The sequence below is a fragment of the Pyrus communis genome, chromosome 10 (assembly GCF_963583255.1).
Source record: "Pyrus communis chromosome 10, drPyrComm1.1, whole genome shotgun sequence".
Classification (NCBI taxonomy): domain Eukaryota; kingdom Viridiplantae; phylum Streptophyta; class Magnoliopsida; order Rosales; family Rosaceae; genus Pyrus; species Pyrus communis.
The window spans coordinates 3,185,763-3,201,523 of NC_084812.1; the positions used below are offsets into that span (position 1 = coordinate 3,185,763).

Here is a 15,761-nt window from a genome sequence, read left to right on the forward strand (position 1 = left end):
TTTTTCCACTACCCTTACTACTATTAAAATCCTTTTATTCTCCTGGTAAAAAGTTGTTTATGCCTTTTCCTTTTGGGTTTTCTAACCCAAATTAGGTTAAAAGCACTTTGAAAAAAAATTTAGGGTTTTTTTTTCCTTCTTCTTTTTGAGTGTTGCAGACAAATTCTAAAAGTGACTTCACATGACTAATTGATTTTTTTTTTCTTTTGTTTAGATCGATTAAATAAGAAAAATATATTTGAGTTTAAAAAATCACGTAACTATTTAAATAAGCAATTGGTGTGCATCAAACAATGTTAAATATTCTATCATTGAACATAATCATGGAAAATGTGCTTGAATGAAACGCCTTATACAAAAACACTTCAAAATTAATAAGCCATAATTTTATAAGGTACATTACATACACAATTTGCATATGACACGAATGGTATGTTTACATAATCTAAAATCTAGTTTCTTGTACGTTTTTCTTTGTGAATATTGAATAAGAATTTCTTGTCAAATTGTCAAAGGAAATATGTAATATTATATGTATGTTTACTAAATATATGTTAACATTATTGGTAAGTAAGAATTGTGGACGTCAGTGCCCGATGACAACGTTACACATGGCACAATATTAATAGGGCCCTCCGAAATCACACCATCTTCAAATTGATATAGGAAAATACCAAATAAATTAAATTGTGTAATATTAAGAAGATTAAATTTGTAGATAAAATTTAAAAAAATTAAAGTACATAGAAGTTGATGATTGGTTTATTATTTACACGTTGATAAACGTGCTTATTCTTATTGGTGACACATCATTTAGTTTACAAATTTAGTTTTTAAATTTGGTCTTCCTAGTATTATCCAATTAAATTATGTGACCATTGTAGATATAATTGTTTTTAATCATAAGATTCACGACATGTATAATTTACTCAAGCAGTTGAATGTCATAATGTACATTACAGGCAGTCTACTTAGTGCTGCTCATGTGTTTATTATAATAATGTTTCTAATTAGAGATGCATTTTGTACCGAAAATGATTTTCTCACCTCCAAATCTCCTCATTTTCAAATTAATATTATAATAATATTAACATAACTTAACTATAACTGTTCAAATAAGAAGGGATTGGAAGAAAGAGAGATTTGGAAGGAAACTAATCCTGCTTCATTTTGCACAGTTGGTAGCTTCAAGCATTGGTTAACGAATATAATTTAAAGAGTAATGTTAGAGAGATTCAATTTGTAAATTAAATTTTGTAAACTAAATGACATGAAAGTTAGTGATTGGATTATTACTTAATCGTTGATAAACGTGCTTATTTTTTATTTGTGACACCTCATTTAGTTTACAAATTTAGTCTTCCTAGCATTACTCTAATTTAAATAAATGGATATGGTTGAAATCGTTGCATGCACACCACAAAAATGACGTTTTGGAATTCAACGTGTTCTTTGTAACATCCCACATCGTCCAAGAGAGTGGATCATGTAAGCCTTATATGTATATTCTCATCTCTATCTAACACGAGGCTTTTTGGGAGCTCACTGGTTTCGGGTTCCATCGAAACTCCGAAGTTAAGTGAGTAGCGCGTGAGAGTAATCCCAAGATGGGTGACCTATTGGGAAGTTCTCGTGAGAGTTCCCAAAAACAAAATCGTGAAGGTGTGGTCGGAACCCAAGCCGGGATGTGACATTCTTAATTTTTTATTTTTTTTTTCATTTATCTTTCAGTCTCGATTAATTATTCGCTTCTTTGTTTCAAAACCAAATATGAACGCTTTCTACAATTCCCCTCCAGCATGTTTTGGGCTCCATTATTTGACACAGGGATAAAGCTTGACTTAGATCAGCTGAGCTTGTAATTATCTTCTAAATAGGTTAATGGTTATTTCATAATTTAGAATAAGTCAAATAGACTAACTTTTAACCATGGTGGGGTGGCCTAGTGGTTGAGGATAAATTTCAAGCATGTATTTCACATGGTTCAATTCATGACACTGGTGAATCGCACGATGGTAGTCATGAAGAGCTGAAATGCCTTTGTGAGTGTATCCGGTCTCCGAAAAAGTGGATTGCCGTGACAAAGGCACCTGCTAATCTTACAAACAAAAAAAAAAAAAAAAAGAACTAACTTTTCTCCCCAACTTAAATCAATACCACGTGTTAAAAATTCAAAATTCTCTACAATCTCATAATTCTTAAATACAAACTCAATTATTTTGTTCTTTTTCATAAGATAGTATTTATAATAGTACGGGGAAGCAATAATAGAAAATAGATCAAACAAACCTTAGTCCACAAGTACTAGGGAAAACCTAGACCTTTAATAAAATAACATAAAACAAAACCTCTAAGTAAATATAACCTTTAATTTTTTTATATTTTCCAACACCCGTCTCAAACTCAAGATCATGAATTTGCCAGAAGAAAAACAAATATAACTTGAAACTTTGTAAATTCAACAACATGCACTAGATATACGTATCACATAGTCAAGTACATCGTTTATAAAGACGATATTCTATTAGGTAGATATCTATACAATTATAGTCTCAATTATGTAAAAGATGTGATTCATTAATATGATTTCAAGACGAGGACCTAATTTACAAGGGATTTTTTGGGTACCCGAAATTTCAGAACTCCAGGTGTTTTAACAGGTACTTCGGAGCATCTAAGAATTTTTTAATTTACAAATTAATATTAGAGGATCTCCAATGAACTTTTTAAATGAGCTCTTAACTAAAATTTAGAGAGGATTTTTTAGCCAAATTAACTCCAATCATGCTCTCTATCTACATTCTAAGATAGAGATTCATCTGGGAGGTCCTAGATTTAGGGAGGGAGAAATGAGCTTTTAGTGGCTCTCTACAATTCTTGCTAATTGTTTTAAATAAATAATTAATTCCTTCTAACTATTTTTTTTTCTTTAAAAAGGAGGTCAGCTGGTATCTTCGTCACGACAACCCATCTTTCCTCACGACAACCTACTTCCAAAAAGACTCATAGGGGCATTTCCTATTAGCTATATTGACTCATAGCCATTACTACTCTCTAAAGTCGGGAGTATGATTGGAAAATAACTTTTTTAGAGAGACCATAGAATAACTTCTTGATAATTTTAGCTAAAATTTTTCTATAGAATACAGAGCATTATTGGAAATAATTTTATGTCTTCAACGAGTTAAAGCCGTAATGATCCAATTATGATTAATGACATACATGTAATTCTTATATACAATATTATATAATTACACTAAAACTGAGGAGCAAATTATATAAAACTCAACGTTGATAAAATTTGAACCTAAAATCTCTAACTTACAAGTTGCATGATTTTTTTTTTTTTGAACAAATGATATTATCTACACTAAAAGGGAGGGGACTTAGCCTCATAATGGGCTAACAATAATGTGATTCAAATTCGCCTAACGAAAATCAAACCTAAGACCTCTCACTTACAAGTAAAGGGGAATACCACTAAACAGTTATATTAAGTAGTAGCTGCAAATTTAAAGAAACTTCAAAATGAGGTTTTCGGTAATTGCATGAGTTCACATGTCTGTTTAAGAAAATGGAGCGTACTAGGATTTTTTCCTCTCCCTTTCCATCCCTTCCATCATCTCCTCTCACATTCTCTATTTTGTCTTTTTCTTTCTATAAAAAATGAATATAAAATATTAACGTGATTTAACTGTGACCGTTCAAATAAGAGAGGAATAAAGGAAAGGGAAAAAAAAGAGGATGTAGAATCATACTCCAAATGGAGCAGCCTCACTTTCCACCACACAACACATAAAATGTGACCCACAGATCATCCGTGGAACAGCTCAATTAGATTTGGTCCCTTAAACCATTCACATATATATATATATATATATATATATATATATATGTTTCCCACAAAAAAAAAAAAAAAAAAAAAAAAACAAACAAACAAACATATATATCTAATCGAATTTCTCACCATGTGTTGGTCAATTCTCCATATTTAACCATTCTTTTCGAGAAACTACTTAAATTTGAGAATTTTAACAATTTATATATTTTACATTGATCTCTCTTAATTATCTTATATGGAAAAGATTAAGGTGAAATTTAATTAATTAAATATATAAGATCGATCCGCAAGTACAGCATGTTAGCTGCTTGAGAAGCCAATATTTTTTATTATTATTTAATCCTCATCACTAATAGACAATCCCTATGAAGCTGCAAAAAAGATTTCTAGAATCTAAATTTAAATGTGATTTTTCTTTTTTGGAAGACAAATTAAATGTGATTTGGTCTAGCTTCCATAATGTGCCATATAATATATATTTTAAACCCTTCTCCTTTCTTAATAAGTTGCTTAAAGAAATCTGAAGTTGTTAACAGCTGGGGCTTTTAGGGCACCCGTAAGCTGACATACATACAATTTTATCATGGAACTGGAAACCACAAGTAAATGTGGAACCCACCTTAAGTTTAAACCTGCACAATCGGCAGAAATGATATGCTAATGGCGGATTATTTGATGAATAAATTCAAATGATGATTTGAAGATTTTACTTAAAATTATTCGTTGTCGATTTTTAGAATTTTGTATTTATGATCATAATCGATTCCTATTATAAATCATTATGTAAAATTAATTATGTTAAAAAATCAATTAAAATTAAGGTCGTTTAGTCATCGAACTATATTAAAACAGACGAACGAGATTGATAAAAGTATTACGAACAGTCTTTGTATTTGCTATAATAAATTTACTAAATAACTTTAGTTTTAATTCATTTTTGTAGAGATTATCTTTACAGAGGACTTATAAATCAAAAGCACAAAACTTTGTAATTCAAACACGAAAAGTTTAAAGTAGGAGTTCCTATTTATATTTGAGTAGCCAAGTATTGTTCTAATGGTTTGATTGATAGAATCCTCGTTTTTAACTCATTGCATTCTGAATTATCCATAACCTCTTATTTTCAATATATTTCAAAATAATAATATCGTTTGTAATAAAATCAGAAAAGATATCCATAAAAAAAAATGAGAAGAAGTAATATTTCTTTTTTGCATTCATTTGATCAAATAAAAGAAATTTTTTTGAATTTCCACTATCTTTTATTACCAATTACATATACCCGCATTTCCACATATGCTAAAGATGCTACTGTAAAAAATTATGTAATAAATATGACAGCCACCATAAAACACTGTAGGATAATTATTATAAATTGTTCGGGAAGCAAAATGGTCATTGTTAATTAACTTAATTTATCATAAAAAACTAAATGTTTATAATAAAATTTGCAGACAGCATAAACTAGTGACATATGCAACTCATTTGCAGCGCGTGTTGGAGTAGTTTCTTGTTTGATTGATGCACAATATTTTAACACTTCAAATCACATTGACAATCGCTTTCAAGTAGTAGTCTATAAAGTCCACATCTAAAGGAAAAGAAAATATTTGATAAATGGAATACAATATTGTAGGACAATTATATAAAAAAATATGGAAAATATTAAAGTAATGAAATTATATGAGTTATGAAATTACTGGAAAAAAGAGGAGGAGCATAAAATCTAAGTATATAAACATAAGAATCTACATACAATCTGATCCAGCGATGCAATAATTACTGGCTTTGCAAGCCAGCTTAAGGGTCACTGGAGATCTCTGATTTCTCAGAGTAGCTTGCCACAAAGTTTTGGATTTGCAAAACCTATCTTCTCTTTCTCTCTCTACTTGCTATATTCTCTCTCTCTCTCTCTCTCTCTCTCTCTCTCTCTCTCTCTCTCTCTCTCTCTGTGAAAGGGTTAGTCTGATACTCTCGTACATACATAGCGCGAGGAAGAAATCGAAATTAAGAAGATTGATCAGATGGGAAGCAGTTATTTTGGGGAGCCAAACATGGGAGGAGGTGGTGGTGGTTCTTCTTCTTCTTCATCTTCAAGGAAAGGAAAGAAGAGTAATTCAGACAAGCCAAAGCAACCCCAGAGAGGCCTTGGAGTGGCTCAATTGGAGAAGATCAGATTACACGGTCAAATGGGTTCCACTTATCATCCTTCCCTCCACTCTCCATACTCCACTAGTTTCAACAACGTACGTACGCATATACTTTCTCTCCATCTTTGAGTAATTCGTAATTGGGTTCATTTGCAGAGAGAGAATTTTAAGTCTCATGGGGTTTTAATGTAAATTCATTATAATCTTGCAGGAGGACACCAGAGTGCAAACAGCTTATTCATCCCTACCATCATCATCTTTCTCTTCTTCACCATCCTCCACATCTTCCCCACTCTCTTATGGCTTCCACCCCAACATCATGGTGCGTTTTGTGTAATTTTCCACAATTTTCGTTAATCGTAATTTCGTTTCCAGTTAATTTGTTGATGGGTCACCATGCACACACATATATGTTGATCAATGATTGTGAAATCGTGTCCAACTTCATCTATGTCATGATCATCACCACCCACAACAAATGCTTACAATTCAATCATTTTTACCCAATTGGAGCAATTTTTTTCTTCCCCCTTTTCTGAGGTGAACGATAATGGTTTAATAGAAACGATAGTGGTTTTATTAGAACAATAGTGGTTCGCCCCGCCCTCCCCCCCCTCAACCCCCTCCTCCTCCTCCTCCTCCTCCTCCTAATTGATTGACTTTTCTTACATATAGGAAGTTACTTAATTTTATTCGTTATTTGGCTCCAAACCCTAGTTAGTCGCAGGCCATATGTTGCAATAAATCCAGTTTCTATAGTCAAACCTCATTACCTCTGAAAAACCATACTCTTGATCAGCCTTTATCAGCTGAGTTCTTAAGAAGCACTTTCTTAAAAACTGAAAACAAGTCTGGACTCCATTGGAGCCGGCCTCTGAGTTTCAATTGCCGATATGTGAATCTCCACGTGTGAACTACTAAATGGGGTTACACATGAGGGGGCATGTTGGCAGTCCCATATCGATGGGGGAAGTCAACAAGGGTGGCTTTAAATATGATTACCCTACTCTAACTAATACCGAGATTTTTTGTGGTAAAACTCCACACCTGACGGATTAGGCAGGTGGTAAAGTTGGGAACAATATCGGTGTCGTTAGAATGAGATCCCATCTCATCGATCTAAAAACAATTTCAACAAGTAGTACTTCTGATCAATCTTATGGAGTTTCTAATTAATTAAATTCCTTAAAATTTCCCTGGTATTGCAGATGGGCGGTCTTGGTGAATATGAAAGAGCAAACATGATATATGGTGGTGATCATAATTCCCAACATAGTACAACAGGAGGGTGCGTATGCTTACTCTCTCTCTCTCTCTCGAATTCTTTGTGACTTCTGCGAATTGTTTTTTCTTTTCCTGAAATTGTTTTTGTTTCTAACCCGTACGTGTAATTTCAATTTCTTAAAACCAGATGGGACGTCATCCTAGACACCAAACATTTTGTGCAACCGAGCATGACTGGAGACCTTCTAAATCAAACTCCAGTAGAGGTACTTGTAATTACATGCTTTCTCACCTATCAAATGTAGATCTACTTTGACACATTAATTCTGATAAAATGAAACAAAATTAATAGGTGATAGAGTTCCGCACACCCATTTTTTTAACATGCACAATTGCACATCCCTGTCCATTTAGCATTTTGCTTGATTAAATCAAAAGAGAATCAATGAACAAAAATAAACAGAGATGTCCAAAAAGAAAAAAAATTGGATGCAAAAATAATTTCTCAATTGGTAAACTATGATTCTATTTATTTCACATTTCTATATATATGCACTGGTGATCCAAGTTTGAATTGATTTGGTGATCTTATTATATCTGTAGGACTCTCAGCACAGGAAGACCGGAAAACATAGAAGTAGCTCCATGGGCTCAAGCAGTCACAACTCTGAATCAAGTGACACCCAAGATCTAGATTTGGAGCTCAGACTCTCACTTTAGTTTGCTCGAGTCTGTATGGGTTCATAACTACATGCGTACGTACGTTTTACTTGCAATTTCAAGCTGATCATCAAAATATGTGGCGCTTCAAATTGCGCATAGGCAACAAATTAATTAATTTTCATTTTCATGTGGAAAAGCTCATTTAATGCAAGTTTATTGACTTTGTCTGCATAATACAGTGATGAATTATTCTTCTTGAACCGTTGAATTCATATTGCCTAAGAAAAGAAGGAACAACATTAGTACTAATATTTTCCTTGATACATAGTAAAACTTTCTTGATTTCTTGGTTTGAGGGATGTTTCTATTCTCTCTAAGTCCTATTAATCAATAGTAACTAGTAAGCTTTTGTACGAAAGTTAAAAAGTGAATCAATTAAAATAAAGAAAATATGTTAAGGATATGATTAACTACTATTGAGTCAAGCGGATTCTAAATCTGTTCAGTAAAAGTGAGATCTAGTAATTAGTTTAACATCCGAATATAATCATTTTTTAGAGGAAAAAAACCACTATTTTTCTTCCTCATATTATGCTTATTCATGTCCATTGATTTCAAAAGCCAGAAATAAACATGATGCAATAGTGTGAAAAACACTTTCCATTATTTACACATATGCAGTAACAAAAAAAGAGCATAACACATGTTATTTCAGAAAATATGAGTAGAGAATCTTGTTGTATACACGACCTAGATCATACAATTATTTTCATAATACTCAGTGGTTTCTTTATTATGATTGTCGATTGACATTAAGAAAAGTGTGATTATACAAGATGAACGAATCCAACCCATAGCATATACATTCCATTTGCTTATAGAAAGTAAATAAAACTGTTGCCTTCTTAGCTTTCTTCAGATCATGTAGCAAAATATAGAAATCAACTTTATGGGTGAATAATAACATGCATCAAGTCTTCATACTGTTTGTTTTCAACCAAAAAATGAAAAAAACATTTGGATTCCCATGGCTCACAGGTTGAGAGTGTTTTTCTCATGAAAAAAACTTGAAAAGTACCGTTAGGGTTCCGGAGTCCAGTCTTGCTTTTAAATTTAGGGTCCTCCCTGCAAAGCTGGAAAGTATATAGAAGAGTTGCAGAACAATACCTAATCGAATGTCTAACTTGGCAATCGACGCCCTTTTCAACAGTGTGTATTATTCAGTATTCTTAGTTTTGAATGGATAATCTGTCAGAGGTTTATTTGTCGGCAAACTTGATGCGTTGCCCTGATTTCGTACAAAAGCAATAATTCAATAACAAAGTGGGATATGGATTAGATAACGTTGTCTACTTTTTATGCGGTACGGGTTTGAGCTTAGGTGTCAAAGACTCAACGGTTCGATCAGTTAAAGGGTGAAGAATGAAGAGCCAAGATTGTGCCAGATGTCAGCAGATTATACAACTGGTTTTGTAAGTCAGTTAGGAGTTAGTTAAAGAAGGAAAATAGAGGCCTAAGGATGTAGAGTTTGCTAGAAGGTGTTTGTTGAACAGGATCCTTTTCGGATTTTTTTTAAATGATGATTCTAGAGATTCGTGAATTGTGTTCATTTATCGTACATTATGAGATAAGTTTTTGTCAAGTACTATTTATGTTTATTTTTAAATAAAAATATTTAAAATAATTTCTAATCGCATAATGCACGATAAATAGATACGATTCACGAATTTTCAGAATCTTCACAAAAAGGATCCATTGAGGATCCGGACTCTTTGCTGTGTGAGATATACATCAGTAACGATCTTAATAATTCGTTTTTCTGTTTCCAATAAAACTAGCAGTCAGCACGTATCCTCTGGGCGTGCAACTAATTCGTCTTTTTATTTTGCTACGACTTGTTGTGAGTAGGGATTGTCATTGAAAAAAAAACAAAAGGAAAAGGGCAAAAGGAAAAGAAAAAAAAAAAAAGAAAAAAAAAAAGGGAGAGCAGTGAACTGAACCTTGCTTTTCTTTTCTCCCTCTTTTCCAAATTAGAATTCTCTCCCCTCCTCTTTCCATCTCCTTTCATCATCTCTTCTCATATTTTCTTATTTTGTCGTTCTCCTATTATAAAAAATTACTATAAGATATTGACATAACTTAACCGTGACCGTTCTAATAGGAAAAGAAGGAAAGAAAGAGAAAAAAAGAGAGGAAAGAATCCTACACCCTCTTCTCCGTCTTCCCACGTCCATTCGCACCGTATCAAACAACCGCTCCACCTTACTCTTCTTTTCGTAAGCCTATTATTCTATTTTTTGTATGATTGGAGGTTGTTTGCTTCTGGTTTTTTAATTTAATTTTGAATTTTTAAATAGGGTATGTTATTATTACATGGCTATAGGCTCATGTAAAGATAGTAAAATTCGTGTTTGTGTAATTAATAAATTGCTTATAATTTTTATTTATATTCAATTTTAATTAGAGAATTATAATGGTAATTTCTTAAAGTTTTGGTTGACAAACGGATTCTATTAATAGGTAGTTTAGATTTAGTTCTCTTCCTATGACATGTTTAACATAGTGTCAACACATGTTGACTCACCTATAAAGTTCAACGTACACAAGTACTTTGCATTATTCTTGGTCTTTGGTCTGTGGTTTTTTTTTTTTTTTTTTTTTTGGGTTTTCTCCCCTTTTCATTTTGTAGAACTTTTTTAGAAAATTATTTTAGTCTGACATATTATTCGATGCACAGATTAATTCGACACAGCACTAAATACTCAACTAATTTAGTTAGCATTATTCGATGATTATTTATCCTATTCGATTGAAATAGTCAGTACGATTCGAGTTGTCAAATGAGGCATAATAAAAAATATGATACGCGAAGTCAAGAAACAAAGTTCTTCATTAATTTATAATGTTCGAGGAAATGTGTATGTATATAAATATGTGCAACATTGATTGCCAAATTTATCATTTGTGGAGGGGCCTCCAGTTAAAAGTCACTGTTTTCGATTAAAAAAAAGGAAAAAGAAAATTGCTGTCAACTTGTTTGGATACCATATATATTAGACCCAGCTATTAATTAAGTGTGGCATCGTTTTCTATAATTTAAAAAAAAAAAATCATTTTTTGTTGTACGGTTGAAGTTTATATAATGAATATCGTTATTTAAAAAAAATTTGTACATAACACATGTTGTTGTAAAAGAGATATGACATATTCAAAGGCAAATAATATGGTTCCAAAATTATCACTCAGTACTATGGTTTAATGATATTTCTTTTCACTTGAAAATGAGAGGTATTAGGTTCGAATCTCGTAGATGGTGAATTCGATACCAAATTAAGTTGCCCATTATATGGTTTAGCCAAAAAAAAATTGGAAATTACTTTACGATGGGATTAAGGGGTAATGACCAAAAATTAATTGTCACCACAAAAATAGCAATTGCTTCTTGATCGATGGAACTGCTATAAATGGGTTTTCACCATAGCCATTAGTTTACACCCCTAAAACGAACTGGTGCCTTTGAATTGACATTCAAAATTAAGGGACGATACAAATTGAGGAAATGGTGATAACCGATAAAAATGATTAGTAGTCACGATTAGGGGTGCCTGCAAACAAGGATTAACAACCACATTGCTATTTTTGCAAAAGATCTTAACCGATTGGTGGCGATATATACTTACAAATTATAAAAGGAGAGATGGAGGGTTAAGCTGGGAATCAAAACAGAGAAGCACAAAGCAAGGAAATTGAAGAGCTATTGGAGAAATTTTGAGTTCTTCAATGGCTGCCTTGCATTACAAGCTTCTCATTTTTCTCCCTCTCCTCTTTATAATTAATGGGATTGACGCAGAACCTCATTTTACTCATTTGCCTCATTTCCCTCAATTCCCTTCCTTCCACCCCTTGGGTTTCGATGAACGAGATGGCAATGGTCGCATAGTTGAGGGCGCGGATTTTGCTTCTGCTGAAGGCTTTGATCCAAGGCCTGATAGGCCAGAGCCCCATAATGGTCCTACTGCCGGTAAGGCAGAGCCCGCTGCTGATCTTAAACGCAGCAGGCAAAACTTCCACAATAAGAAGCGTGCCGCGCGTCCCAAGCTTGACTTGCCGGGACTTCCCGGTGTTCCTCAGCCTGGCAAGCCAGCGGCAGATGTACCTTCACATGACTTCCCAACCCAATTCACTGGGGCGTGGCAAGTTGTTCAATTGAACTCAGGCGTGTCGGCCATGCATTTGAATTTGCTCCCCAACAACAAGATCCTAATGTACGATGCCACTGCCTTCCGTATTTCCAACCTTAAATTGCCTAACGGACAATGCATACCCTTCAAGAATGACAAGGGCGAGCAGTTAACAGATTGTTGGGCTCATGCAGTTGAATATGATGTTCAAACCAATGCAGTCAGGCCGCTAAAGGTTCGGATCACATGCATATTGCACTCGTTCAACTTATGCATATATTACAACATGAATAACGTTTTTTTATCAGACTTATATTGGTGTCGTATAAATGCTTACATTTTATTGATTGTGAATCTTGATCATATATAAGCATTTTATGTTGCTATACAGTCCATGCTAGTTCGCATGCCAACGCTCAAAAATAAGTTTTGAGTTTATCATTTTACGAATCTATTTCCAAATACGGGCTACAGTGACGGTGGTGATCTATAAACAGGTCCTTACAGACCCATGGTGCTCGTCAGGAGGGCTGACCGCCGACGGTAGGTTTATAAGCACCGGTGGTTGGTTGGATGGAACTAGAAGTGTTAGATACTTCGATGCATGCCCCACATGTGACTTTAGGGATCTCCCCGACGCTTTGGCAGAACCAAGATGGTACGTATACATTATTGGACAATCCTATTAGTTTCTTGTGCACCAAGAATTGGTTTAGGGTTTCCACTAAAACACCTCGAAACATTAATTTAAATTAAATATTTTCAAACAAACGATTGTTTAGTGTTAATTAAGATTTTTGTTGTTTAAATCATAGGTATTCAACACAAGTTACCCTGCCTGACGGTAGATTCATTATAGTCGGTGGCCGCAAGGCATACAGCTTTGAGTACGTTCCACGGGAAGGACAAGCCAACAAGCAAGCCATCTTCTTGCCAATGCTCGATGAAACCACCGACCTAGACGAAAACAACCTCTATCCTTTCGTCCACCTTTCGACGGATGGCAACCTCTTCATCCTCGCCAACCGCCGCTCTGTCCTGCTCAACCCTCAGACCAATAAAGTAATCAAAGAGTTCCGCGTGTTGGGTGGTGGATCGCGAAACTACCCGGCATCAGGGATGTCAGCCCTGCTGCCGATAGACCTGAGTGTCCCCAACCCTCAGCTCGTCCCTGCCGAGGTCATTGTTTGCGGTGGTGCAAAACCCGGGGCTTATGCCCTTGCAGGCAAGCAGAAGTTCATTCCCGCGTTGCAAGATTGTGCAAGGCTTCGGATTACAGACGCTGACCCTAAGTGGGTTAAGGAAAAAATGCCCTCTCGCCGTGTCATGGGAGATCTACTTATCCTCCCAACTGGAGACCTCTTGCTTATTAACGGTGCCCAACTAGGTATGCTTGCCTCATTCTCGTAAAGGTTTTTCTGAACTTTATTTTCCCTGGGGTTTTTAGATTTTTCATCTTTTGGTAAATAAAATGGTTTTCTTGATTAAGTTCGGATGTTAAATTAGAGTTTGATTTATGTCATTTGATTAGCGGTAAGTTATTATGATAATGATGGCTTGCTTGGAATTACTTCGGTAGAAAATACTTACGCTGATTGTCTTGGTGCGCCAAACGAGAAGAGGAAAACACTCACGTATAAGCACTTTTGTTAAAAATATTTTTGTTAGAATCACTTTTAAATTAAAGCTTAAGTGTTTCTAATGCAATTGGGGGTGTGCTTCTATGACATAAAGGTCCTTTCATTTCTCCAGAAGTAGTTTCAAACCTTTAAAAAAAACCCTAAACATACATGCAATCCTTATAACAATTTACTTGTACCCTAAGAACCATAATCAAAATCTAATCTCAAACTAAAGGCATATTCTAAATTTCTAATATATCAAGTAACATAAGTCTGTCAAAAGAACAATATAAATACAGCAATTTGTAACCCTAGTTTTTTTCAACAGGTGTGTCAGCATGGGCTATGGCAGAGCAACCCAACTTCACTCCTGTGCTTTACAGTCCCAACAACAAACCAGGAAACCGATTCAAGAACTTGCAACCGACTCTGATTGCAAGAATGTACCACTCAACCTCCGCACTCCTCCCTAATGGCAAAATCCTTGTAGCAGGCAGCAACACCAACCCAGGGTACCAGTTCCAGGCCAAGTACCAAACCGAGATGAGAATCGAGCACTTCTCGCCGCCTTACCTAGACCCGGCATTGGCTATCCACCGCCCTGCCATCATGGACAAGAACTCCGACATCAAGTTGAAGTACGGCAAGCCATTCAACGTCCAGTTTCAGCTCCAAGACAACCCCGCGGCCATTGCAGACATCAAGGTGACAATGTACGCGCCGCCTTTCACGACTCACGGGTTCTCGATGAACCAGAGGTTGGTTATTTTGGGAAAGAATGACTTGAAGAAGGTGGCACGGGGTGTTTACAAGCTTCAAGTGGCGGCGCCACGTTCGAGCATGTTCGCTCCGCCAGGGTACTACCTGCTTTTTGTTGCCTATCGCGGTGTGCCTAGCGTGGGAATTTGGGTGCAGATTCTGTAATTAATTAGGGCTGGCTTAATTTCCTAGCTTCATGATCGCCTGCTTCACTCATGTTTAAATCAAAATTAATTAATTATTTTGATTATACCATGATATCTTTCTCTTTTCTTAATTTGCTTCGTCATATTAATTTTGATCGATGTACGTCAAATTTATAACGAAATTACAATAACAACAACAAAACATTTTCCCACTAAATGCGCTAACTTTTGGATGACTAGACATCATTATGCTAGTCCAAACAAAAATTTTAGTTGAAGGGGGCCAAAATTGGTGTGATAACTAGAATTGAGTTAAAGTTGTTGATTAGTGTAACATTCTCACCATTTTGAACCTTCCATTCGAGGTTAAACGGGTACATATAACCCTAATTTATAATTATGATACTCTTAACCAACAATTTTAAAGGGTCGGATTACCACAAACACTAGTATCTATGATTATTTTGCTCATGATTAATAACTAAAATATAGATTATCTTTCATTTATAACCCAAGAAAAAGGAGTTGACTAAAATATGCTGGAAGAAGTTTTACGGTCGAATCATCTTCCTTCTGTCACTCACAGCGGGCGCCAAGCCGTGCAGGCTCAACCAGGCAAAAGGGAACTATTTGATCGAATTCCTTGAACAAACCTTGTAAGCACCAAATATATAAATAGTTGAGAACTTTGTATGAAACCTCTCTGCAGGGCTGCACGTCAGGCCAACTGGCCAAGCAAATTATGAACTCGTCATTTCCCAGCTGGCCAGCTCAGCTGTCCCCACTACTAGCATTAGTCCCAAGCACAATTTTCTCCTAAATTCCTAATCGCACCGCGTCCCAGCTAATGACACCCATTCTCTCCTACTCTTACAACATCTATGACATTTGCACCACGACCCCACGAAAACATTGGAAATGAACAAATAATTAGAAGTCAAACGTATTAATCAATAATTTTAGCGTTTATGGTCATTTCGTTTTTAGTTTTTATGTTTAATTTTTGCATTATAGATATATGAGAGAAACGAAATTGACCTTGGAAAATTATGTCGTGTGGTCACAAAATGAAAATGAAAAATGCCAACAACGGTTGGCTCGGTTATATACCTATCTTGTGTGTCGCTCCACCTAGATTCAAGTCCCACTATCATCAGTCTTCGTTAGTGCACGAC

At 35.0% G+C, this 15,761-nt stretch overlaps 2 protein-coding genes across 2 annotated transcripts; both read left to right on the forward strand.

The window, feature by feature from the left end:
* Positions 1–5,842: 5,842 nt before the first annotated feature.
* On the forward strand, positions 5,843–8,100 carry LOC137746614 (protein SPEAR1-like). Its single transcript, XM_068486623.1, has 5 exons — positions 5,843–6,087; positions 6,203–6,313; positions 7,200–7,279; positions 7,403–7,481; positions 7,819–8,100. The coding sequence occupies exons 1-5, from the start codon at positions 5,866–5,868 to the stop codon at positions 7,933–7,935; spliced, it is 609 nt and encodes a 202-aa protein (XP_068342724.1). The 5' UTR covers positions 5,843–5,865; the 3' UTR covers positions 7,936–8,100.
* Positions 8,101–11,552: 3,452 nt separating this feature from the next.
* Positions 11,553–14,692, forward strand: LOC137748675 (aldehyde oxidase GLOX1-like). Its single transcript, XM_068488844.1, has 4 exons — positions 11,553–12,294; positions 12,557–12,717; positions 12,875–13,446; positions 14,010–14,692. The coding sequence occupies exons 1-4, from the start codon at positions 11,659–11,661 to the stop codon at positions 14,603–14,605; spliced, it is 1,965 nt and encodes a 654-aa protein (XP_068344945.1). The 5' UTR covers positions 11,553–11,658; the 3' UTR covers positions 14,606–14,692.
* Positions 14,693–15,761: the final 1,069 nt, after the last annotated feature.

Coding starts and splice junctions, on each gene's coding strand:
- LOC137746614 (XM_068486623.1), top strand. CDS start 5,866: ATGGGAAGCAGTTATTTTGGGGAGCCAAACATGGGAGGAGGTGGTGGT. Junction 6,088..6,202: donor ACTCCACTAGTTTCAACAAC/GTACGTACGCAT, acceptor ATAATCTTGCAG/GAGGACACCAGAGTGCAAAC. Junction 6,314..7,199: donor GCTTCCACCCCAACATCATG/GTGCGTTTTGTG, acceptor CTGGTATTGCAG/ATGGGCGGTCTTGGTGAATA.
- LOC137748675 (XM_068488844.1), top strand. CDS start 11,659: ATGGCTGCCTTGCATTACAAGCTTCTCATTTTTCTCCCTCTCCTCTTT. Junction 12,718..12,874: donor GCTTTGGCAGAACCAAGATG/GTACGTATACAT, acceptor TTTAAATCATAG/GTATTCAACACAAGTTACCC. Junction 13,447..14,009: donor TATTAACGGTGCCCAACTAG/GTATGCTTGCCT, acceptor TTTTTTCAACAG/GTGTGTCAGCATGGGCTATG.